General features: G+C 39.7%; 1 protein-coding gene across 4 annotated transcripts in view; it reads right to left on the reverse strand.

Moving 5' to 3' along the window:
• The window catches only part of LOC18433864 (DExH-box ATP-dependent RNA helicase DExH3), a 52184-nt gene that overhangs the window by 8533 nt on the left and 16849 nt on the right, over window positions 1-26802 (reverse strand). For all 4 annotated transcript variants that reach the window (XM_011624910.3, XM_011624909.3, XM_006843943.4 and 1 more), the window contains exons 4-11: window positions 26518-26766; window positions 26002-26097; window positions 19808-19996; window positions 19568-19727; window positions 19353-19483; window positions 15502-15669; window positions 15133-15405; window positions 711-905 (exon numbers count right to left, since the gene is read on the reverse strand). In XM_011624910.3, coding sequence (XP_011623212.1) covers window positions 711-905; window positions 15133-15405; window positions 15502-15669; window positions 19353-19483; window positions 19568-19727; window positions 19808-19996; window positions 26002-26097; window positions 26518-26766 — 1461 coding nt within the window. The remainder of the gene's footprint in view (window positions 1-710; window positions 906-15132; window positions 15406-15501; window positions 15670-19352; window positions 19484-19567; window positions 19728-19807; window positions 19997-26001; window positions 26098-26517; window positions 26767-26802) is intronic.

A 26802-nucleotide genomic window follows, 5' to 3' on the forward strand; every position in this document is an offset into this window, starting at 1 on the left:
CTCTCAGAGATCTATGACTACTATCCCTAGGGTTTGTTTTTTTTTCCTTAATTCGGATGTTTCGCGGGTCTCGATCTTGGCCGAAAGGCAGCTGAAGAATTTGACAATGGCTTTTTTATTTAATTAGGTTGCAGTTTAACCAGATTTGGAAGGTTTCAGACATTTATTTTATTTTAGTAAATTAATTTCCTTTTTTTTTCCTTTCTGTTAGAAGCATTTCGAAAATGTCCTCATCCTAATTCGTTGCAACAACTAGTTTAAGGAACCTACATCCTTATATCTGGGAAAGGAAGATTTAGAAAGAATTTAGGAAGGTTTAATAGTACAAGTTAGACAAGAATAAAGAGGTGCAACCTCTATAAATACTAATGAGTAAGATGCTTTCAGTGCAAGATGGATACAAGAAACACAAATTCCTCTCGTTCAGGTAAAATCCTCTTCCTTTTACAAATATGGTTTCTTTAGATCCATGCTAACAAAGAAATATTCTTTTGGGAATAAAAGATTCTGAAATTTTGTAGTGAAAAAATACCAGTAAGACAACATTAGAACCAAAAACTAGGTTTCATGCCTAATCATATTGTATCATCAGTAATTACATCAATTGAGTATTCATATTTCAATTAGCCCTATACCACAAAATTAGAAACAATGGTGTTCATCAAAATTTTTCTACAAAATACAAGACATAAAAGCTACAAATAGCTTACTTGACGAGCAGACGCCTTTGAAATCCATGAAGGGAGCAAGCAAGGTGTATTGTTCAATGCGTCGTAAGATGTCTCTTTGGCCTTCCCACAGTCCACAACAAATACCACATCATTAATGGTGATACTTGTCTCAGCCATGTTAGTAGCAAGCACTATCTTCCGTACTCCCTCTTCAGGTTTGTTAAAAATCAATCTCTGCACATGAACAAATAAAGATGAAGAGAATGCAGAAGGATACATCACTGCGTAGGTACATAAAACAGTAAAGATGCACATAAAAGGTTGAAATGTTACAATATGTGTAGAATGAACTGATACAAACAACAGGAAACTCAGAGCACTAAAACACACTGTGCTCAAACACAAAGAGCTCCACTTAAACATATATATTTCTGGCTATGTTCACCAAGAACTATTGTCGATATCATTGTTCAGCATATCATAAATTTTCACAACAGATTACACGCTGCTAGATCAATAACCGAAACTCAATAATCGATCACCCCTGTAGCTATATAAATGCAAGAGGATGAGAAAGCTTTCTTAAATGATATAAAATTGCCATTTTGGTATCACATTACAGACACTAAACAAGCGGTTGTAACTCAAAAGTAATGGACAAAATCAAATGCTTTTAAGCTGAAAGTTACCATTTGAAACAACCTGCAAAGAGCATTACACCCCTAAGGCCAACAGCTGTATCAAACATAAGTAGTTTGAGCAATGGAAAGTAAATGTTAGAATGGTTTTTGAGGATTATATAAGGGCCGTTAGGAGAGAAGTACAAATAAGGATAAACCTAACCAATGCTAGGAGCATCCTTCTTGGGTAACCAATGAGTCCATGAACCTAATAAGTACCTCTTCCTGCGAATAGGTCTTGAAAACAGCTCCATTGAAGGTAGCCCCCAAACACATCTAACAAATTGTGTGCATAAGACATTAGAAGAGAAAGATATGGTCATTTTATAATTGTTGGGAGGGGGCGGGAACGGGAGCATTAGATGAGTAAGAATTGTCTCATCCAAAATTTCCGGAAGTAGGATCGGGAGCAGGGCATCGTAAAAGGCTTGAAGATTGCTATGGTTGGGAGTGTCGTCCGTACATCTGCATTTTTCAGGGATCGAGATCTCCAAATGTTAGGGATTGAGATCCCAACCTTTTGAGGTCTGTATCCCGACCTTTTGAGCTCCCAACCTTAAAGAGTATATATCCTCTAGGACTATACATACTCTTAGGATCTCCTTCTTTATAGCCAGCAAGTAATTTAACTATACTAAAAGTACAGTTGCATTGCAGCTGGCTGCAATAAAGAAAATCACCAATTAATTGGTCGCTATCTTCATATTTAAGGTGGGGATTGAGATCCCTAATAGTGGGGATCGAGATTCCTATCAATGGGGATTACAATCCAAAAATTTTAAACTCAGAGATCCCTTAAAAATCCCTTTCCCTGAGCGCTATAGGTTGGGAGATCCTACCAACTATGTGTGGTATGAGCCCACCAGGATTGTGGACCCACAATTAGAGAGATCTGAATAGGTACACAGGATCGGGCTCCCATGGCCAATGGGATTGTAAGTTCCAATGACCACTTAAAGGAACATGATCCTAACTGATATTGGATAGGGTTCCCCCAAAGAAATCCACTCCAAAACTGCTGGATCGAGGTTCTAAACAGGACAGCCGACTGACTGGCCTATTGACTAAAAGCTCCCCATATCTATGGATCGCTTCTTTTCATATGGCCTTTGCAATGATACTATAAGACCTGATGTTTGTGGTAGGCACTAATGGGATCCTACTTATATGGAAGTAATAGTAATAGAAAAGTCTGAAGAGGTATTTAGCATGAACGTAGTAGAATAAGAAACAAATGCAGCTATGTCAGCATTGTCAGAGCGGGGGCCACAAGATGTCACATTAATCTTAGATGTTTGCTCAACATAATCCAAGAAATAGTGTTCAAAAAAACGGATTCAGCCGTCTAGGTGGCCACCTAGTCAGGCGCCAAACACATGGGCAGTGCTAGAGTGTGGGGGTTTGGGGATGAGAGAGAAAAAGAGAAGAGAGGAGAGGAGAGGAGAGGAGAGGAGGAGAGAGAGAGAGAGAGACATATATTGTCAATATATCAATATTTTAATACATTTGTGTTGGGTTAATTGTACTAGATTGTATTATATTAGTAACTTTGTACTTTGTTATTGATACAATATATTATTGTATTTCTAAGTAAGTTACCATACAAACTATGCATCTACTCCCAACAGTTGCCATTCAACCCTTCCCCTCTACAGCTGCATCCAGCTGGCATGCATGCCCCTATCCCCAGGTGACCTTGCACCCCCTCATACCCAGGCACCTCCTACACACGTCATCTCGAGGGCTGCCTATCAGCGAAGATGGCAGGCCTATACAATTCATCAGCACGACTCCCATCTTTTCCCCCTTTCAATTCATCAGCACGACTCCTATCTTTTCCCCCTTTCTTCGACCTACCCTTCCTCAGGCCCCCCACTTCCCTGCTTTTCGCAATTGGCTCCCTCTGCCTCTCCCCTCTTCTCATCCACCTCATCTCTCAGCCTCCAACCTTCGATTCCCGTAACCCCTCTCACCTCTCCCCCCTCAAAGCCTCATCCTCCTTCCTCTTAACCTCTCCACCTATCCTCATCCATTTCCCCTACCAATGCTACCCCAACTTCATCTTCTCACCTCTCCCCCTCGCTCTCTCCCCCCTCTTTAATTGCATCACCTCCCAAATTTCCTCCCCTCACCTCCCCACTTTCGTCCACCCCAACCCAATCCCCACATTGGCCTCTGTTCTCCGGCCTCCCCTGCTCCAGACAATCATCAGTGGCCCCGCCTTTTCCATCCTTCACCTCAAGTCATCATTTGGCATTGCAGAGCTATCATCAGACTCCCCCTTCCACTTTCTTATCCCACCTAAAAGGGTCATGCCCTCTCCCGCTAAAAGCACAGAACCCCCCTACTTACCTTCCTCCAACCCCATCTAGCCCTCCGTGTTGGGCATCATTCTGCATACCCCATTGTGCTAGCCATCCCCCTCCCCTTTTAAACTATCACCACTCCCCTCTCATCAGGATGTAACCATTCCCCCCTCCATAGAGAAATCCTCACAATTTCAATCGTAGCCTTGGTGGACTCCAACTTTGTCGAAGCTATGGATTTTGCTCAAGGTAATATTGAGGAGGTGCTTCAAGTGATGGGACTCAAGGTTGATGCCCAACTCAAGGCCATAGAGAAAGCCAAAGCCAAAACTAAAGGTAAGGCTCGTACAACCACCTACAAGGGACAACGTGAGCTCACCAATCTTCACTTCGGACTCTTGTATGACAAAGGGCAACCCTCTACCCCATCGCATTCCTCATGAGGATTTTGATATGGAGTGTTCAGGGCTTGGGCAACCCGAACAAGCGAAGTACAGTTTGCAACCTCATCACCAAGTTTTCCCCTTCCCTCCTTGAGTTGGTGGAAACTAAACTTCGCTCTCCCTCCCTTCGATGGTCTTGGAGCTTTAGACCTTGCCCATGGGTGGCCCTTGAAGCTCAAGGAGCTTCAGGTGGCATTTGGGTCCTTTGGGACCCAACCGTCCATGTCCTAGTCAATCACCACATGGGCAATTTTCAGTTACTTTTACGCTTACCAGAATTTCTAATGGCCTTCTATGGAAAACCCCAGTGGCGTACAAACCCAATTTGGACTAGGTCGGAGATGCCTTCTGGGGAGAACTTTGACACGTCATGTCCTTAACCCCTTCCACTTGGTTTCCTCAAAAAAAAAAAAAAAAACAGTTCCACTTGGTGCTTGGGAGGTGATTTTAATGTAACTAGATGGTCTCATGCAAGAAACTTTGATGATAGGATTACCCCTGCCATGATCCACTTCTCAGACTATATATCCCATAACCACCATCTCGATATCCCTCTTGAGGGGGCAGCATTTAATTGGTCTAATCACTCCCCAAATCCGTCTCAATATCCCTCGAGGGGGCAGAATTTACTTGGTGTAATCACTCCCCAAATCCCACTTTATCCAAGCTGGACAGGTTCTCACCTCCCTTGAATGGGACAATCTCTTCCCTGAACTCATTCCTAAGTGCTCCCCAAGCCTACTTCAAAACACCGCCCTATTTTACTTAAAACTCAGGCCTTCCAAAGGGGGACCAAAACCTTTTCAATTTGAAATTGCTTGGTTCGAGGAGGTAGATTTCTCAGCTATGGTTCGCTCCAAATGGGAGTCCTTTGCCACACAAGTTCTTGGATGGGCTGGCTTTGGACTACAAAAGAAACTTCAGTTCCTTGAGCACTCCTTGAGGTCGTAGAGTGCCCAACTCCCCGACAACTTTCAAACCCAAAACAATCGTTGCTTCATTCCATTCAATTCTGAGATTCCACAGAAGAAGATCAAACCCTCTCTCCCTCTGAACTGGAGCTCAAGTCCAAAGCCAAACTTGACTTTAGTCTTCTCCTCAAGAAGAAGGAAATCTTCTGCACCCAAAGATCCAAGGTCAAGTGGCTCAAGCTTGGGGATCTCAACACTGCTTACTTCAACAAGGTTGCTAACTGCCGAAGAAAAAAAAAAACTCCATTACACATCTCAAGGTTGGTCGTCAAATTCTCGACCATCCTCACCATTACAAACAGGCGGCTATTAACTTTTTTTCCTCAACACTTTTCCACTCCCCCAGGGTCCTACTATATGGACGACCTCTCCTCTCCTTCCCTTCCTCCTAAAATAGCAGCATCTCTTGAACGACCTTTCTCTGAGGAGGATACACTAGGGACCATCAAATGCCTCAGCTCTGACGGGGCTTTGGAACCTGATGGGCTCCCTATGGCCCTTTCTAAAGCATTCTAGGAAACTTTGAAGCCAGATATCATGGCTTTCTTCGAGGAATTTCACTCAAGGGGAATCATCCACCGAGATATGAATTCCACCTTCACAGCCTTCGTCCTAAAGATAGAGGGAGCAGAGGAATTAAAAGATTTCAGGCCTATAAGCCTAATCAATAGCTCTTATAAAATTGTCCAAAGTCTTGGCCTCTCGCCTTAAACTGGTATTACACTGGGTCATTTCCCCATCTCAAGGGGCTTTTGTCAGGGATCGCCAAATACTCGATGTGGCTGTTATTGCTCACAAAAGTATCATTCATGCCACTACAAAAAATCCCAGGGCTCATCATAAAACTTGATTGGGAGAAGGCGTATGATCATGTCGATTGGAAGATTCTTCATGAAACCTTTCGCCAAATGGGCTTCAGGGCTACATGGAGAAAATGGATCCAAGGTTGCATCTCAAAACCTCTGTGTTGTTCAATAACTCGCCCAAGGGGTAGTTCCATGCCTCAAGAGGCCTACAACAAGATGATCCTTGTCGCCCTTCCTTGTCGCCATAGTAGCTGAGGTATTCAGTGCCTCTTTATCGAGGATGTATCAACCAAGGCTTCTTTCGGGTTTCAATTTTGGAAGCCAGGCCGGGCCCTCTTATAACCCACCTTCAACACACAGACGATACTCTTATCTTGTGCAATGCTACCCAACAACAAGTTGATCGCCTGCTTCTCTTCCTCGAATGTTTTGAACAAGCCAATGGTTTCAGAGTAAAAAATGATGGGTGTAGCCGCGGAACACCCCTTGGTCCATATCCTCGTTGCCTGTTGGGGGTGTGCGGTTGATAATCTCCCTTCTACCTACCTTGGGCTCCCCCTCTGCCTCGGCATGACTAGGCTTGATCATTTGAGCCTTATAATTGATAAATTTGATAGGAGGCTTGCAGCTTGGAAAGGGAGATTCTTATCCTCAGCTAGAAGAGTGTTACTCATCAAGGTCACCCTCTCCAGTATTCCTCTCTTTCTGATGTCCCTCTACCTCATGCCAGCTTCAGTTCTTGCAAGATTGGAAAACTCATGAGGGATTTTCTTTGGTCAGGTGAAGATGGCCATAAATTCCACCTTATCTCCTAGGCCAAGGCATGCCTTCCAAGACCCGTGGTGGTCTTGGCATTTGCAGCCTAAGAGCCACCAACATGGCCCTGTTAGGCAAATGGTGGTAGCGCTATGCCATGCAACCTAACCAACTGTGAGAGAGGTAATCTCACCCATAAATATTGCCCACAAGACCACAAGTGGCTACCCTCTTTAAGAACTACAGGCAACATTTCAGTTTTTGAGGACTCTCAAACATTATCGCAGCCCTTTCCTACAAGGGATCCAGAACCGTCCAAGGTCAGGCAATATTATCTCCTTTTGGCATTACATTTGGATTGGTGACAGCCCTCTTAAAGTGTCCTTCCCCTCTCTCTTTCAGCTTGGCCTTAATCCCTATTCAACTGTGGCTGACTGTTTTGCCAGCAACGGCAACAGTAGAACTTGGAATTCCAATTTCAAACGAGCCTCAACGATGAAGAGAGGATATTTTTTGGCTTTCTCAGCACTGCTACACTCAGTTTTTCTTCCCTTGCATGGGAAGACAAAATCATTTCGTCCCCTGCCTCTTTGGGAATTTTTTCAATTGCTTCACTCTACCGAGCCATCACCACGACCTCTCCTACTCTCAATGCTCCTCCCCTAATAACTGCCAAAGCCTGGTTCCCCTCCATTCCCCCAAAGATCCAAGTATTCAGTTCGATCACTCTCCATGAAAGAGCCTTAACCCTCCACCAACTACAGCGTAGAGGCCTATCCCTTCCTAATGGATGTGTTATGTGTCTCTCGTCCAAGGAGACCAACTCCCATCTTCTCAACCATTGTGAGGTAGCTGCTGCCCTTTAGACCGATGTACTTAACCTTTTCAAGTGCCAGTGGGTTACCCCCCACTCCATCCCTGAACTCTTTTCCAGCAACCTGCGTACTCCCTGGAACAATTCTGGTTACTTCCTTTGGAGAGCCTCCCTTACAGCCATCTTATAGACCATTTGGCTTGAAAGAAATAGCAGAATTTCCAGGAGGGGGAATTGCTTCTATTCCCTCCCTAATTGAAAATACCGCTCTATAGTCTCTTCTGAGCTTGTAACCACAAAACCCTAAAAAATTACTCCTTTGCTAACCTGTTTCACAACTGACATGAACTTCTATACCTGACTACCCCTAGGATCCTCTGGGATAGGGAGCATCTTCCGAAATTCTGAGGGCTCCACCATCCTTTCTTTCTCGATGTCTGTAGGAAACACTGACTCCACTGTAGTGGAGGCCAAGGCCATACTTGAAGGGCTCCGAAGATTTGACCCTACCTGGAACACAGTATTGGTCCTTGAAGGTACCTCAAGCAACATCATCGCATGGCCTCTAAGGCCGCTCCTTGGCCCTAGAGGGTAGACCCCACCTTTGACAAAATTTCTGGATTTCAAGCACGTTGAGGGTAACCTGGAACCACGTTTTTTGAGAAGCAATAAGACAGCGGATGACTTATTCCTACCATAGGATTTGTGGGCATTTTTTAAGCCTGTGCTCCCCTCCTTTTATCCTCTCGTGAATCTGATATAGAGCGTTTTTGGACCCTTAAGAGGATTTTATATGGGGCACCCAATTTCTGGGTTGCCTTGTTTTTTATACACTCTTAATTGTACCCTTCTCTTCATATAAATGCAATTATCTACATATTAAAAGAAACATATTAGTTTTTAAGGAAACATCATTCACCCATTTATTCTTAATATATTAGAATTGACAACATTGATGCGCATATCAATAAGAATATATTAATATTTGAATACATTTGTATTTTAGATAATAGTATTATTAGTATTATATAAATAACTTCGTACGTTAGTGTTGATAGTTAATAGTTGATTAATATATTTCTACTATAATACCAATAATATTTTTTTTTTAAGAAACAATGTTACATATGTATTAGAATATGACATTGATGCATGCATCAATAATATTTAAGGTGTTTGCTATATACTACTATGGTAAGAGACAATGTTGGGAGGACATAGATGGAATAGTCCAGGACATACCAAATGAAGAGATGATCTTTTTAGGAGGGAACCTAAATGGTCATGTTGGGAAGGATAGTAGATGATATGAAGGGGTACATGGGGGATATGGGTTTGGGGAAAGAAATGAGATGAGTGAGACTATTATAGATTTTGCTATGACCTACGACCTAGCAATAGCAAACACTTACTTTAAAAAGCAAGATGAACATTTAATAGCTTATAAAAGTGGAACACATAAAAGCCACAGATAAACCTTTTCCTAGAGAAAGTAGATCGACCTTCATGTAAAGACTGTAAGGTTATCCCAGAAAAGAGTTTGATACCCAAAATAGGCATGTGGTCATGGACGTCTGCATAAAGACATGGAGGAGGTGAAAGAATTTAAAAAATGCGAAATAGACTTATTTAAGAATAAATTAGTTAAAGGAGGAAAATGGAACTCTAAATATGATCATGATGTCAATGTAATATGGAATGAGATGGTTGAATGTATCACAAAAGTGGCAAAAGAAGTTTTAGGAGATTCTAGAGGAAAAAGAAACTTCGATAAGGAAACTTGGTGGTGGAATGATGAGGTTCAAAAGCCTATTAGCAAAAAACGACCATGTTACAAAACTTGGCAATGTAATAGAAACGATCAAAACTTAGAAGAACATAAAAATGCTAAGAAAAATGCTGAACAAATAGTAAGAAAAGGTAAACTTAAGGCATATGACAATCCATACAATAAATTGAGAACAAGAGAAGGCAAAAAAGATATCTTCAAATTAGCAAAAATAAGAGAGAAAGCGTGTAGGGATCTAAACCATATTAAATCCATTCAAAGAGAGGATCTAAGGGTGTTGGTGAAGGATGACGGGGTCAACGAAAAGTGGAGAGCCTAGTTTCAAAAATTATTGAACTGTTGATACAAGTGACGGCGGAGATTATAGATACAGTCATAGGATTAGGATGTTGAAAGTGAAAGAAGCTTTGAAAAGGTTGAGGATAGGAAAGGCTTTAGGATTAAATGGTATCCCGATAGAGGTTTGGAAGCGCATGAGGGAAATTGGCATTGACTAGTTGACGAAGCTGTTCAACAAGGTGTTGAGAACAAAGAAAATGCCAGAGAATGGAAGAAAAGTATTGTGGTTCCTATTTACAAGAACAAATGAGACATACAGAATTGTGCAAACTATCGAGGGATCAAGCTTATAAGTCATACTATGAAGCTCTGGGAGAGAATCATTGAGCAACAACTAAGGCATGAAACGAGTGTATTTGAAAACCAATTTGAGTTTATACCAAGAAGGTCAACAGCAGAGGCTATTTTCCTACTTAAGTAACTGATTGAGAAATTTAGGGCCAAGGGAAAAGACCTCCACATGGTCTTTATTAATCTAGAAAAGCTTATGATAGAGTACCTCGAGATTTGATTTGGCGAGTGTTAGAAAAGAAAGGTGTCTTTAGACACTACATCGACTTGGTGAGAGATAGGTACGATAGAATGCTAACTAGTGTACAAACAACTAATTGAGAGACGAGTGAGTATTCAGTGACAAAAGGTCTACATCAACGATCAACATTGAGCCCGTACCTCTTTGTCTTAGTTATGGACGACTTAACCAAGTACTTACAGGATGAAGTATCGTGGTGCATGTTGTTTACAGATGACATAGTTTTGATTGATGAACCCGAAACGGCGCCAACACAAAGTTAGAACTTTGGAGGGATGCTCTAGAATCCAAAGGTTTTAAAATTAGTAGAACTAAAACAGAGTATATGGAGTGCAAGCTTAAGAATAATAAGAGTCGAGAGGAGGAAGCAGTTAAGATTGACGGGCAGCAAGTACAAAAAAAGACCGCATTTTCAATATCTTAGGTTGATAATTCAAAAAAATGGAGAGATCAATGCAGATGTCACACACAAAATTAGAGTTGAGTGGGCAAACTGGAGATGCGAAACTGGAATTTTATATCATCGCCGCATACCAATGAGGCTGAAGGGCAAGTTTTATAGGAAAGTCGTGAGACCGGCTCTGCTCTATGGGGCGGAATGTTGGGCGGACAAAAACAATATACCATAGAAGTAGTGTCGCAAAGATGAGGATGTTCAAATGGATGAGCGACAAGACAATAAGAGATAGAATTCAAAATGAATCTATCCGAGAGAATTTTGACGTGGCACCAATAGGCGATAAAATGAGAGATAGTAGACTTAGGTGGGTTGGCCATGCGTGGCGCCGACCAAATACAATACCGGTTAGGAGATGCGAGTTAGATTAAGTGTAAGGACTGAAAAGGGCAAGGAGTAGGCCCAAAAGGACATGGTTGAAAGTAGTCAGAAAAGATATGGAGACTTATGGCCTCACTGAGGGTATGGCCTTTAATAGAACAGAATGGAAAATCAAGATTCATGTAGCCGACCCCAATTAATTGGGAAAAGGCCAAAATGATGATGTACTATACTATTATGGTGCTATGACCACATACAATATTAAATAGTACTATTACCATATACAATATTATATAATATAAAAGCTATAATTTATAAATGTAGGAAGAAGGGAGAGGGCCAAGGTGAGAGCCTTGGCCAAGGCGCCTGCCTAGGTGTGTACCTAGAGGCACCTCCACCTAGGGCACACCTAAGCAGCCAAATTTTTTAATTATGTGAGTTAATTGAAGGATGGACTTCGCTTAATAAATAGCCAGGATTAAACAAGTTGCTTAAGAGCAAGCACATTCCTTGGTTGATTTCACTATTGTGGTCATATAAAGAAACAACTGTCGCAACACGCATTAGCAACATACAATGTGGCGTCAAATAAAGTGAGGACAAAGAGTCTCTCCTTTGCGTAATTAAACATTTTTCCTAGTAGAGACTTGAGTAATGATGGAAAGAAGGAAAGAACGACGTATTTTCACACCATTTTGACAATGGCAATCCCTTATTGTCATAGATGTGTACACAGGTCATGGCCATCGGCCACAAATGCTCATGCACAAATAGATGGGCACTGAAATTCCTGGGGGTGCCATGAGGAAGATGCGTAAGTACGAACTCGAAGAACATCCCTTAGTCAGAATGTCGGTATTGCATGGGTTGGAGGGATGGGGCATGCTCAGTTGCATCCTTTTGAATTTTGTTTTGAATTGTAATGCACACCAAGGTCCGACATCTTCTTTTGATGGACAAATGTTGGGCATGCTACTCATTACATGGTTTGTGGCTTTGCACGTACCCATGGATTCACGAGTTGGGTATGCAAGTGAGGGCCTCTGAGTAGCCACAAAGAGCCCCAAATAGAGTTAGACCTAACCCCATTAGACCCGCAATAAAATTTTGTTTAGGCCCTTGGGTATTGAGTGGTCATTGTGCAATTCATTTAATTTATTTCACTTAACATTGTGGCCATTCCTCCCATTTCACATTAAACAAAGCACACAAGGAATCTTTCTTATGAAAGCATTAGGTGACACAATGCATGTGGTTGCATGGCTCTGACAATGAAAGCAAAATAGACACGAACAAAAGAGATAATTAAGTTGGCTCAAAAGATATACACCAATGTTTTCTTTTGAGGGATAGATATACACCAATGTTTTGCATAAGAATGATAAGAAATCAAATTGAGGATCCCATTTACAGGATAGAGTCATCACCATCCGTTGAGCTTATGGTCGGTAACGTAACCTACCATTAGGGTCATGTCATGTCCTAGAGGGTCCCTCTATCTCTTTGTTACCAACTGCCATTTCAATGGCAACTCATGGCTAGATTGACTAAGGTTTTCCAAATTAGTCTTTCTTATGGAAACAAACTAACTTCTCACATTCCTGCTCTGTAAAAAGCAAGATACTCAACATTTTTCTTTTTCCATTTCCATGCTCATCCAATAGTTGTTCCAATTATAGTCTAGTCTTCCCTCATTCCAATGGATAGCTAGCACATAGAGAGGCACTATTATTACCTGAATATAACATCTCAGCTTAAAGTTTAGATTCACACACACAATATTGAAACTATAGGTAAGACTCAAGTACATCATCAACAACAACAACAACATCAGAGCCTTGTCCCAACTGTTTGGGGTCCGCAATGGCCAGTCCCAAACCAATTATGCCAGTCCCAAGCCCAGAGAAAGGAGGAGGTTTGTGTTAGGTTGGCAGCAGCATTAAACTTTTGCCACATTTGTTCCATGTAGGCCTAAAGTACATAAGTTCAACTTTTGGAAACACCACGATCAAGAAGCATATGAATGGTAACTGCAGGTGCAATTTCCACGTACAATATTGTCACTAGGATTGACAAGTTCATTATAAATTACAACAATCATTCCTTAAAGAGAGAAAAACCTTCTATGTAACTGAGCACCAGATGGCTAGTTCAGTAGGACAGGTACATGTGACAACTGCGAGGGAGATAACTTTCGGAAGTTGTTTCAAAAATAGGCCTATTGGAGTTCCAAGTGATACCCTATGCTTATCCTGAATCTTGCAGAGATAGAACCCTTGTACACCACTAAATCATAAAAACACCATATTGCTAAAATACACCTGATCAGATAGGCATACACACGAACAGAATTTTCTGCAAGTTCTGTTTTAGCTGGGGTGTCAATTAAGCAGTTTCACATTTCCAAGAAAACACTCATATGAAATCCTCACAAAATCACCTGTGAATATCTGTTTTGCCACCACTAAGTCCATAAGGTCTTGGGTATACTAAAGTTTCAAAAATAAATAAAGCATTCCTTGCTGAGCATATGCCACAGCTGAGTCCGAGAATATGTCACAGCTGAGTCCATCCATCCAAATAAAACTCTTTTTGTAGTTGTTATGCAAGAAGAAAACACTCCACAATTGGAAACATCCAAAAATGGTATAACACGAGATAGGGAGTAAAAGAGTTTCCATAAGAGATTACTGCAAAAGCTTTTTTCAGAAGTAATAGCAGAGGTAGCATTGGATCCAATAAAGCGCACACTGCTCTAAAAAGATCTTACAAAAGCATATCCTAATAAAAGTCCATTACCAAATCATATTCTACATAGCATTAAAATATAAATCAAGAACCTGGAAAAAAGAAAACAAAAACTTCACCACCTGCAGGAATTGGAACCCCGCACAGTGGAAAGAAATCATGAAAGGAAGTTTGAATAGCAACCTTTAACAACGTTCAGTTCTGTATCAAAATTAATATGCATCTGGAGAATTGAGGTAATCTCACAAGTGAACCAGGTATGCAGATAGCAACTTGGGCTGCAGTTCCTGTTAATTGATAATTTTGAAACCACAAAGGCTGCCACACAAAGGAACAATCTAAAAGAACAGAATCCCTTCAGACTATTAGCACAACAGCAAATTGAAATACTGATGAGCACAGGTTCATAAATGCGAAAAACATGTGCTGTTATTGCGCCAGTGTCATCAGCACCCTCAATCTGACCTATTCATTAACTAATGCAAGAAAAGCATTTAATAGCATCAAAGCCCATTTCCATGCGGCCTTTTATATCTCCTAATACAAGTAGAGCTGAATGTGGTTCCTTCTGCTGCACGCTGTTGGATTAAATTTACTCACCTAGTCCAAACTCCTCATTTACAAATGGCCCTTTTCCATTTACCTGGTTCCTTTTTTTCTGTTTTTTAGGTGACATGTTGAAGGGGTGGGAATGGAACCTTAATGTCACATTGTGGCTCCACCACCCTGACCACCTAGGCCAACGGCCCATTCCAGCCCTTTCTCATTGACCGTGTTTGTGATATTTTAGCAACAAACACAATATCATTGTCTTTCTGGGAGATGATCCACAGCTACATTATTAATAAAAAATGATCTAATGCCTTTTCTTGTGCCGTCTGTTTAATTCCATTTTCAAGAGTCTACTTTTACGGTTCTTCTATTTTCATGGCATGTCAGTGGCAGGCAACTTTAAAATATAAATTTCTTGAGAACATTAATTTATTTCTACATGCATTTCAGGTAGCAGCCATGACTCTGACAGACATCAGCAGAAAAAATTGACAATTACATGAGAATGCCACCCACTAGTTGAGTAGACAAAAAAAAGATGCTTTCTTTATGGATTATAATTTATTTCTACATGCATTTCAGGTAGCAGCCATGACTCTGACAAACATCAGCAGAAAAAATCGACAATTATATGAGAATGCCACCCACTAGTTGAGTAGACAAAAAAAAATTTGTTTTCTTTATGGCTTATAACTCAAGACCAGATAACAGTTCAACACATGCTAAGAACGATGAAATTAAAAGTAAAATCTATCCCCAGTGAAACAATTTTTACAATACTGTTCGTAAGGCACTTATTATAGTCTATGCTTTACACAAGTTTAGTATGACTTGCAAGTAAAACGTGTGGAGGAGGGGAAAAGCAATAAAAGATGAATGCTAAGAGGTAACAGACATAAACATTCACTAATCAAAAAAAAAATGTCTGATGCAACCATCAAAATCACCTGCTCTGAACTTGCCATAGACCCATGGCATGCAAGTACGAGAACTCTGCTCGGATCACCTAGAAGAGGATGAGCTTGGAGCTGTTCCTTCAGAGAATTTATGTCATCCCACCCAGTCATAAAAACTAACACAGCACCAGGTCTTCCATTCCTACATATATGGCATAATACATTTTCAATGAGGTTGAATCCAATCGAATCAGGATTCCAACAGGCCAAAGACTCCCGAGTTCTCAGACTATATTTGTCAAAATTGGCAGCTTCTAATGCATCCTGCTCAGCAATAGAGAAGAAACAGAAAGAGAATTTCTTCAACACAGCTCACAAGAAGAGAAAGGAGTGACAATCAAAGGCCATAAATTTTTCTACCTCAACAGAACTAGCTATTTGGCTTTTCCTCTTACGTAGAGCTTGTCTCTGCATTTTCCACATCTTTTCTTGACCATAATCATCGACTTGGTTGTATGGAGTCAATCTATAGCCAGTGGTTTCAACAATATCCTCTAGAAAATGTGCTCGCACAGGATGTGTAAATCCCTAAAAAAGAAAAACATTAGACGGAGGAATTTCAAAACATGGCAACAAAGCGTGCTGATAGTAACATGCTTGGAATCTCTCAAAATATGACTGACCAAACTTGATGGCATAATAAAGGAAAATGAAGAGAAGGCCTAGCAAACAAAAATTATTACACACAAAATCCAGCATAAATAAAGAACGTATGTTAATATTCTTTTGTATGTTAATATTCTTTTGTTTCAAACAAGAATAACCGTGACTAGGGATTTTTGAACTCATAGGACTGATTTAGGAGAGCAGGACACCACACACACAATGCCAGTATGCTACACCAAAAGCTCACCAATATAATTCCTGTAATCATGTGTAATTTCAGATCAAATATCGCAACATCTAATAATCAAAGGTACCAATTGAACTAGTATGTTAATATTCTTTTGTTTCAAACAGGAATAACCGTGACTAGGGATTTTTGAACTCATAGGACTGATTTAGGATAGCAGGACACCACCCACAAAATGCCAGTATGCTGCACCAAAAGTTTACCAATATAGTTCCTGTAATCACGTGGAATTTCAGATCAAATATTGCAACATCTAATAACCAAAGGTACCAATTGAACTCCCCGAGAGGACTTCAAAGGAAATCTCCTCTCTGCCCTAGAGTAAGAAGAAACCTACATATCTCAGACATCTAGGGTAAAATGGCTTAACATAGGTGACAGGAATACTGCCTTCTTCCATAAGATCTCTAACTCTAAAGGAAGAGAAAATGCTATCATTCAAATCTCTGCAGACAACCGTACCTATACCTAGCCAGAGCATATAAATCGTGTCATCGTTAGGTACTTCAAGAGCCTCTTCTCAAAACCAGAGGACCCTAGACCTAGACTAGTACATTTGTCTTTCAATTCCCTCCCCCTCAAGATTCAGCTTGGCTTGAAAGGCCTTTCTCAGTTAGAAGAAGTTTAGAAAGGCAGTGATGGATATGGCCAATAACAAAGCCCCTTAACCTAATGGGTGTTTAGCAAAGACGAACCCACCCCCCAACCCCTCCCGGGGGCTTCTAACCCCTTTGTCTCTTTGGATAAGTAGTCTACTGTAAGCCTGTTGCCTTGCTCTTGCTTATTCGCCTTCCTAATCCTCCTACATTCCTTTCTTACTATACAGTGTTCAGAGGCTGTTTTCTCCAACTCCCTCCTCTTCGGTCCCTACCTTGACCTCCCAGAATGTGGGTTGCCAATACAGGATTTTCGGAAAATGGAAAGAATAAAAAGGAAAAATAAATAAAAATTAAAACCAAAAAGGAGGAAAAGTTAAAAAAAGAGGGGAAAAAAAAAGAGGAAAAACAATGTAAAACTGAGTAGAAGGAAATACGTAGCAATATAGTCACTACTTTCATCTTACATACCAAGACTTCGATTCAAGGGCCATCATCAACTCAGTTCATTGATTGGTGAACAATCGAGCATCAAGCAAGCCAGAGATCCCACCACTATCAACCGTGTGCTAAAGATGCTGCGGATGTTTGGTTACCTATGGATGGCGCATACAGTGCTTTGGCGACTGCCCACACCTTGATATACTCCCTCCTCTCACTACTCCTTTGTAACTCTGCAACTCTCCTCTCTCCCTCCAACCTCCTCTTATCTAGGTTTCTTCCCCTACCCCACTCTTCTATATTTATTCCCCACCTCTTATCTCCCCCTACACTTGATACTTCTTTGCTCTCCCAATACCTCATGTATTTTTTCTTCTCCCCATCCTATTTTCCTTTCTCTTCTAAAGGGACATCTAAACCTTTCCCCTCTTTCTTCACTCTCTCCTTTCTACCATTCCTCTATATTTATTCCCCACCTCTTAATCTCCCCCTACACTTGATACTTCTTTGCTCTCCCAATACCTCATGTATTTTTTCTTCTCCCCATCCTATTTTCCTTTCTCTTCTAAAGGGACATCTAAACCTTTCCCCTCTTTCTTCACTTTCTCTCCTTTCTACCATTCCTCTCTCTCTCTCTCTCTCTCTCTCTCTCTCTCTCTCTCTCTCTCTCTCTCTCAGCCCTCCCTCGTGCTACATACCCAATTTTCCTTGACTTCCTCTCTCAGTACGTCCTTCCATCTCTCCTGCTTTCTAGCTTTGTTTTTGTACAGAAGCCTCTCCACTAGCTACTATTTTTTGGATGTGATATTCTTAAATTTCTTGTAAGGATTATGCAAGTCATTTTGTATTTTTATGAAGAGCTACCAACCTATGGGTAGCCTTTTCACATAATATGTATTACTTAAGACATTTTTAGTACAGTCCAATATTCTCCTTTAAAAGAAGGAAAAAAAAAACCTTGGAGCACTAATAGAGAGAGAGATAATAATCCACTGTTACTTATCAATAAAAAGAGACAGAAGGATATAATAATCCACTAACATTTGTAAAGTAACCAATAATATGAAGAAATCACTCTCCAACAGCTAAGGCATATGATTCTTGCCCACCTAAGAAAAGTTTCCTGCAAATACTTGTAGCAATGAGAGCATATATTTATGGTGGCATTAAAAACCACTGAGATAAAGATTAGTGGTCACAGATATTGACCTTTCCCAGGGACAAGATGTACTGGAACTCTCTTTCTTGCTTCCCAAGCATCTTCTCTCACGAGGTTTTATTTTCTTTCAAGATTCTTTAGAAATAAAACAAATCCGAAATCCTCAATGCATTTACTTCCGTAAGCCACTTAATGATACCAAAACCAGAAGCAATTCCTTTTGTTTGTATACCAGAAGTAATTCCAGCCAACTAACTTGATCAAAAAAAGTAGGGGGGGTAAAAACACGAGTGTCATCGTGGAATCCACCTTAAGTTACAAATATCCCTTGTCTCTCAAGCCAAGAGGTCTAGACCGAGTCAATAAGCATAAACAACACTCATAATGTGCCCCATAACTTTCCGCACAACATGTCAACTCTAGATAATAGCTCTAATCCTTTCATATACTTCAAATGGACAACTGTTTATTAGAATCCTACAAAACTAATGCACCGAAAACAAGTTCGTTACTTCAAGTTAGTGATGCCCCACTCCAAAATGCTAAAATGAATCAAATGAATGGCATCCTATACCTAACAAGGTCCAATCAAATTCCCTCAGGAGAACATACTTTGGTCAATACAGAATGTGATAGTTGATCTTGTGACTAGATGAAAACAGAGTGAGAAATTGAACGCTTTTAATAAATATTTTGCAAGCTGAAACAAACTCTAAAATGAAAAGACTATGAGACAAAATCACTCGTTTAATAAACAAACAGAGAAAATCATACTTCCAATAACAAATAACATATGCAACACAATATATTTTCATGCAAGTAACAAGTAGATACCAATAAAAGAAAAACACAAATAAGATCCAAATATCCAAAGCAAGAAACCATAATTAAACTTAAACTTCCACAGACACAGCAAGTATAATATCAAGAGGATACAAGAACCATTGCAATACATAAACATTAACAATCAAACTTTTTTTATTGGGAATGACATTAACAACTGATAGACTGATCAAACAGAGCTAAGGCGGCACAACCATAATCAGGAAGGAAGAACATAACCAGAAGGACAAGCAAGTTATTTTGTTTACTTACACATGTTCAACATCGTCAGTGTTTGGTCATTAAATTAGTTTATCAATTTTGAAAGCCTCAAACTTACCGGTATGTGCATCATTGGTGCACCACTGAAGTAGGACGAGAAAAGCTCAGCATTCAGGGTTGCACTCATCAGGATCAACCTCAGCTCTGGTCTACGGGGAAGGAGGTCTCTTAGGACAATAAGCAGGAAATCTGAAGTAACAAACACAGCAGTTAGGAGGTTCATGTGCACCAATAAGACAATTACCCAAAACTAACTCAAGAAAGGGAGCATACCTTCATTCATGCCACGTTCATGGATTTCATCCACAATAACATGAGTTACACCTCTAAGATCTCTGTCAACCAGTAATCTTCTAAGCAAAACCCCCGTAGTGCAGAAAAGAAGTCTAGTATCCCTCCCTTTAATACCCTCCAACCGAACCTTGTAACCAACCTGGAAGCAGGACATATATAGATATATAAGAAAACCATGAAAGAGAACTCCAATAAATCCAATGCAGAGTGAAAACTCACGGATTCCCCCAACTGCTCTCCTCTCTCTGCAGCAACTCGTTCGGAAACTGACATGGCTGATATCCGTCTAGGCTGAGTACAAATTATACTACAAAGTGCTCCACGAGTAGCATCAATTTCAGATTCCAGAATATACTGAGGAAGTTGGGTTGTCTTACCGCAACCAGTTTCCCCAGAAACAACAATGACCTGCAAAATATATATTCACACTTCAGGAAAATTACTCTTAGAAAGCAACCACAGTGCATGCATGCAAGCACGTGCGCGAGCACACACATACACACAGGTATGAGCACATTAACACACTATTTTAAACCCACAAAATATGCAGGTACAGAATTTGATATATAAATTCAGGAAGTAACAATGAATAACAGGCTAAATTGAAATCAATGAACAATTAAAAAAATTCAATGGAACTGTTGAAGTCATAACCAGCTACAATTTAAGTTGGATAGTAGCCATAAAGTATCCAGGCAAACAGCTTCATATTTAAAGTTGTTGCTGCTCAAATATGTCACTAGAAGTAATAGATGTATTCATATAATCAGATAAAGCCAGTCACATGTTCCATTAGGGTAACAGTGCTCTACATTTAATAGAATACCGAATTAGAAAACAAATTAAGAAACATGAAATTAAGAAGGATGAAATACATGGTGCTTATGTATTGAAAGACACGAAGCAGCATCTTGGAGTCATAGCCTAGGCAACAAGCAACCAAAGTCGGCCATCTAGGAAGGTCCAGCATGCACAAATTCAATGCCATGCATATTTTTTAAAAGCTCCGTTGATGTAAAGCTAGAGAGCATCCCAGCATCTCTAGAATATGGAAATCTTCTAGGGTGGTCTTGTCATGGAAGGTATATGACCCATTGTGCACTATTTGATTCTCTAATAAATTATTAACACTCATCAAGTGTAACGATGTTAAACACATTCAAGTATGTGTATCAAGTTCACAAAGACCATTACCTTTCCCTTATTCTAGGGGAATCATAATGGTCGACATGACTTGGCGTATTAGACCCACCATTTGGGTCCAGGCCGTTGCACCTAAACCTAGCAAATAAACATCCGGTTCTCGACAATGTTGTAAGAGCCAGACCAAACGAGCCAGGTCTAACCGGAAACCGGTCAACCGTTCACTTGTCCAATCTAGTCCAACATAGTGGACCGAATGGTCCATTATTTCTCTATTATGCCCTTTATTTCTACTGAAATTGCTCGTGTTCATCATATTTCATTTGGTTATTTTTAAATCATTTAAGGCAATTTTTGACAAATTTAATTAAAGAGCAAAATGGAGTTTTGGAAAACGAAGTTTTAGAGAGAGCTCATTTGGGGAACTTTTGCTCTCTCTACCAAAACTCCAGTCATTAGGGCTTTTTCCAAGCAATTTTCCACAGCAAATCCAGCCATAAATCTGCTATTTTTTGAAGCCCAAGTAAGTATACTCAACTACTTTTTTTATTGGTCGATTCAATGTTGGAAACAACAGAAAAATTTTGAATTCTTATGTGGGTTTTTGCAAGAAATCATATAATGAGCCTTGAATCCCTTTATTATTGATGACTCAATCTCAATCCAATATCCACTATGTGGAGGTGCTTTTTCCTATATCTTTTCACGTGAAAAAAAAAAAAAAATTGTGAGTTTTTACGTGGTTTTTTTGTGGGGTTTTACATGCTTTGTTTTTGTGTTGGAGGTGCTTTTTCATATTTTTTTCACATGAAAAAAATGTTTTCTTGCGGGTTTTTACATCTCTCTCTCTCTCTCTCTCTCTCTCTCTCTCTCTCTCTCTCAATTCATTGTCCTTTCCTCCAAGCAATTTTTTACCTTTTTTTAGTTTTGAATGTACTTTGAAGGTTATATTAGTAGGGATCTTTTGATTTCGAGAGAACTGGATATTAGGGATTTTCCCTTTTTAAGCTTTACTATTTCTAACCTTCTGCAATTTATTAATGTTGTTTTCATAATTGTAAAAAAGCCACCATGCAAGAGATTAAAATTTTTTATTCTATTAAAATATATAATGAATCACATATTTCATTTCCTCTACTTGAATTTTTATTTTGCTCGATTTTTTTTATGTATCCACAAGTTTCTCTGTTTTCGCCTTTTCCTTTATTTTTTCAAATTTTTATTAATTTTTCTTAATTTACTCATCCAGTCCGACCAGTGATCCAGTCCAGTTCGGCTGGTCCAACTAGACTGGTGCCCTCACCAGTTCAGTCACTCATCTGATTCTCACAACACTGATTCTGGGGAACCACCCAACTAGGGCAAGTCCTAATGTGATCAATTGATCATCAATAAACTAGCCTCATACATTTTTTTTTTGGCATAAGTTACTAGATATTATGTTTTGAAGTCGTTCCACCAGACCATAGAGAATATATCATGAATATATCAAGGACTCCATTTTTCCTTTTTGCTTTGAATGTTAACTTGGGACCTGGTGAGCATGGAACTCAATACTTCACTTTGCGGCAACTCCCACCCTGACAGCTCTGTCTAGAGCCGTTCTCCAAAAAAGTAAATATTATTATAATAAATATTGTCTAACATAAATATTTATATTATATTACTGTATATAGGACAAGCCAATGTTGTAAACCTCTCTATAATTTACAAAACTTTACCAGTCTGTCCCATTTCCTTTCATACCCTAGCTAAGTTCTGCTCTCTATTTTGCTTCTTCCTCTACACTTTTGCACTTTCTTTAGAGATGAAGGGCCAAGAAATTAGGGCTTCTCTACTTTCTCATACATCAATCCAACCCTATGACCTCTCCCCCAAAACACCTAGATTTAAGTAGAGTCTCAGTAAGAGGAATAAGATCACAGGAAGACTTGGGGGTTTGTGTTCCTTGTGTTTTTCAGATCCCTTGATTCCTCGGGTTCTTCATCAGAAGCACATAATCAGATGAAGAATTTCTATCCAAAACCTTATAATCAATGCCTTAATTTTTTTGCTTATTGTGCCAGATGTCGTGAAGTGTTCGAGTCTTGGAGGTTTTCCTTTTCATGATAATGTGGCCTCTTTGATTTTCTTTGGATAGATCTTTTTAGTTTTTATGATACTGAGTAATTTTTAATATCATATATGTGTTTATTGATTATTTTCAATCATTTGATGGTTTTGTAACTTGTAGCATCAATGAAAACTTAGAATTTTTGGCAAACAGTAGAATCCTTTCTTCTCTTGAAAAGGCTCAATAACTTTAGAAAAAAGGGTAGCCTATAGGGTACAAAGGTGGTCAACTTCAGGTCAGAGTCTGGTACGGGTCCACCACAGCCAACCCATGTGGCGTCCCAGTGGAATGGATCCGGACCATCCCAAGTCCAGAACCAGGTCCGCATTCGTGTCCAAATAGGGGGCCAGGTCCCTAGCTAAGATAAACGAGTTTAGCCAGGTCAGGGCCGACCCAAACCCAACCCCTTTAACACCCCTACATACTTCCCAGCTCTCAATCACTAGTCTTTACTCAAGTCAATATTAAATTTAAACAGTAGCGCACAAGTTTCATCCTAAATGACATAAGTGTTGTTGACAAAGCAGTGATTTAAAAAGCGGACCGCTCAACGCCTGGGCAGCCGCCAAGGCGGTCTAGAAGGCCTGGGCGCATTGCCCAGGCCTAGGCGGCCCAATTAGGCGGATATCCCTGAGCGCTTGCCTAGGCGCCCAGGAACCCGCCTAGGCAGGTCGGCCGCCCAAGGCCTGGACCCCTCCCAGGGGCAAAAATGCCCCTTGTTGAAGGCACTTTTTGGTCTTTTTTTAATACTGAAGGGGCATTTTTTGGTCTTTTTTTGTGATTTCCATAGGATTGAAAGGTTTCTCAAATTTACAAGATTTTCATCTAAGCATCACCCATTGTTATTAGATTTAGTTTTGTATGTTTTCTAAATCTATTAGAGAATCTTTTAGAACATTTTGAGTCTTTAGAAACATCTTAGAGGTGGAAGTTTGGAGATCGAGCAATCAAAGTTAGTGATTTTGTTTTTGATATGGACTTATGATTATGGAGTATGGAGGAGCGTGTGCTATGTGGACTTGTGTACTATACATTTGATGTGCCCTAAATCCCTAATTCTTATGTGCTATATAGTTTATTGTTAGACTGTAGAGACATTTTTCTTTCTACTGGGCCGCCCAGGTTCTAGGCACTCGCCTAGTGCGCTGGGCGGCCTGGACCCCCCCAGTCGCCTAGGTGCCGCTTAGCGCTTTTTGAAACACTGTAACAAAGTAAAGCAGTGCATGATAAAAATAATAATCTTTGTTCCAATCATTCTGTCAACCATGGATGTATCCAAACTATACCAAACTAACAAAACCCATAAACAGATGGCGCAAAAAAACCCATAAACAAATGGCGCATTACCAACAAAAACCAATCAAAACATGAGGCCTCAATAGAGACCACACTGCCGTCCATGCATCATGAGTCATTTAATAAAGACTAGAACGCAGCATGTGCAATGCACGGGCAAGCACAGAGAGAGAACAAGAGAGTAAAAAACATATTAAATTGCAATTTAAAAGATAAATCTCTATTTAAGAAATAAGAGCAAGAAAAATTATAATTTAATCTCTTTTATAAATCATGTCCAACTCCATAAATCATGCCCCAATCTCCTCTAAATCTCTTTAAAGTTTTACCTCATTCTCATTCAAAATTAACTGTATAGTAGGGAAAAATCTATAAAAGAATTTAGCTTATCCAGAGCTTAAGAAAAATTTTCAAAAATGGTTAGACAAAAATTAAACAGCAATAAAAATCATTGTTGAAAAAGGCGCCCGCCTGAACTTCCAGGCCACCTGCCTAAGCAGGCAAGAGTCCTAGGCTCAAAGGCAGGCCACTCAGGTGGAAGGAGTTCTACCGCCTATGCAGCCAAGGTGCTTCCTAAGCAAGCATCTAGCACCTTGGCGAAGGTAGGAGCATTGGCTGTTTCTCTTCTTTCTTTGTTTTATAAAATATTCAAAGAAATATTCTCTTTATGTCAGGCTTATGTTCTCAATATCCATCACTACACGTCCGTGGATATTGCCGTCATCTTCACATGGACACCGTACGGCTCTTGTGGTACACACGCCACCAAAAATGGGATTTATTATATTTTCAATATTAAAATTACTCTGACATATTACTCAATGCTATCCTTTTAAACATTGCAACATGTACAGGGAGTTGGTAGAATGCACAGAATATCCCTTTAATGGTACTGTGACCCTAAAGGAGAGAGGTGTGTAAGTTGTATTGTAGGAATACCCTGCCGATATAATTAAAAAATAAAAAAAATTAACGAGTACTCTCAAATATTACGAGATTGTACTAGGTAAATGTCACAAGTAGCCAAGTGACAACAGAACAATGGCTGGTTGGTAATGGTCATTGATCCATTCTGTAATAATATAAACAGCAATTTTTGCCCTCTTCCTTAACATGCAAATCATCAGCCTTGACATACAAGCGCCATGCAATGCAAACTAGCTTTTGTGTGGCATAAAATGATTGAAATTATTTTTAGGCAAAGTATTAAAAGTAAAGACAGCCAAAACTTGTTTTCATCAGTGAGAGCTCTTACATACTTGTTTTGATCAGCATACCTATTAGATCCCTATAGTATATTAACAAAACATAGAATTAGATGGGATTCATTCAACATCTGAATGGCTAAAAGCCCTCTCTAAATCTTCTAATTTCCATTTTTATGGGAATTCCAATTTTGAAGAGAATCACTAAATAATATATTCCAATGGAACTTATTCAATATTTCAAGTTCTTATTTCTTAACATCCTAAAACTCTTTCTAAGAACTTCAAATATCCCATTCCCTTCCCATTTTTTTCTCCCTAGCTCTTTCAAAACATGTCAAGTCTTTTTCTTCCTATTTGTGTTTATCCCTTGCCTCTTGCCTAATCAGACGCTCCTCCAACCATCCAATTTTCACAGGAGAGAGAGATTTTCCAAAAAATTTATGTTGCAATGTTAAATTTGTCAAGGATTTAAACCTCACGTGTTCACAGAAAGTTATATAATAAATGTAGAGGACCTACAAAGGAAACAAGAAAGAAAATAACAAGAGTTAACAAATTTGAAGACATTAACGATTTTCAGAAAATACAAAAAGGTCAAAAAATGAAACCCTTCTCGAAAAAAGGCATATCCAGATTCCAGTAGGATTGCTCACCTGATTATCTGATATAGCTCTCAATAATACATCCCTTTCTTTGTAGGAAGGTAAACTGTTTCTAAAATCTATCATCTTTTGACCTTCAGGTGATTCCTATAAAACACGATTAACAATACAAGGCAGGTCCTCAGTATCCAGCCAAAAACTTGCAAACATATTATAAATTTTACTTCGTAAAGAGGAAGTCAACTGTACATATATGCAGAAGTTACTGAAAAGAAAAAGATTAACCATTCTCAGCAGTGTAAAAATTGGTCCCCCAGTGCAGGATTTGAGAATATAGAAATTAAGTAAATCTTGAATATAGGAAAAAATTGATCTCTTTTTATCATGGAAAGTCGTCTAATGCGCATTATATAACAATAAAAACAAATTGGCAACCAGATAAAACCCAATCACTATGAATAAAATAAAATAACAACCACTAAGATACGACTGTAGAAAACCACATGAAGAATACAAAGCACCTAATTCTGGTAATTAAACACAATCACTTGGTTCAAGAAAATGAACCTGCCAAGCCTGCTGTTGGTTGCGAAGTTGCAGGCTTCTCCGCAAGAGAATTTTCTCCATGACAGAACTAGCAGGTCGTCGTGGCTCAGGTGTTTCAAGAAGCCCATCTTCATTGGTGTTGAGACTACCATTGCTGCTCGAACTTGTAAAAGAAATCTCTGAAAAGCTTCCCCTATTCACAGGTTTTCGAGAAAGAAACTCGCCTAGCAGAGAGTCCACTCTTCTTTGCAAACCAACGGGAATAAGCACCTAATGATGCTTGTGAATGTCAATGCCACTCCAGTG

This window comes from Amborella trichopoda, chromosome 13 (genome assembly GCF_054954075.1).
Source record: "Amborella trichopoda isolate Santa Cruz 75 chromosome 13, AtrichopodaSantaCruz75HAP2 v2.0, whole genome shotgun sequence".
Lineage (NCBI taxonomy): Eukaryota > Viridiplantae > Streptophyta > Magnoliopsida > Amborellales > Amborellaceae > Amborella > Amborella trichopoda.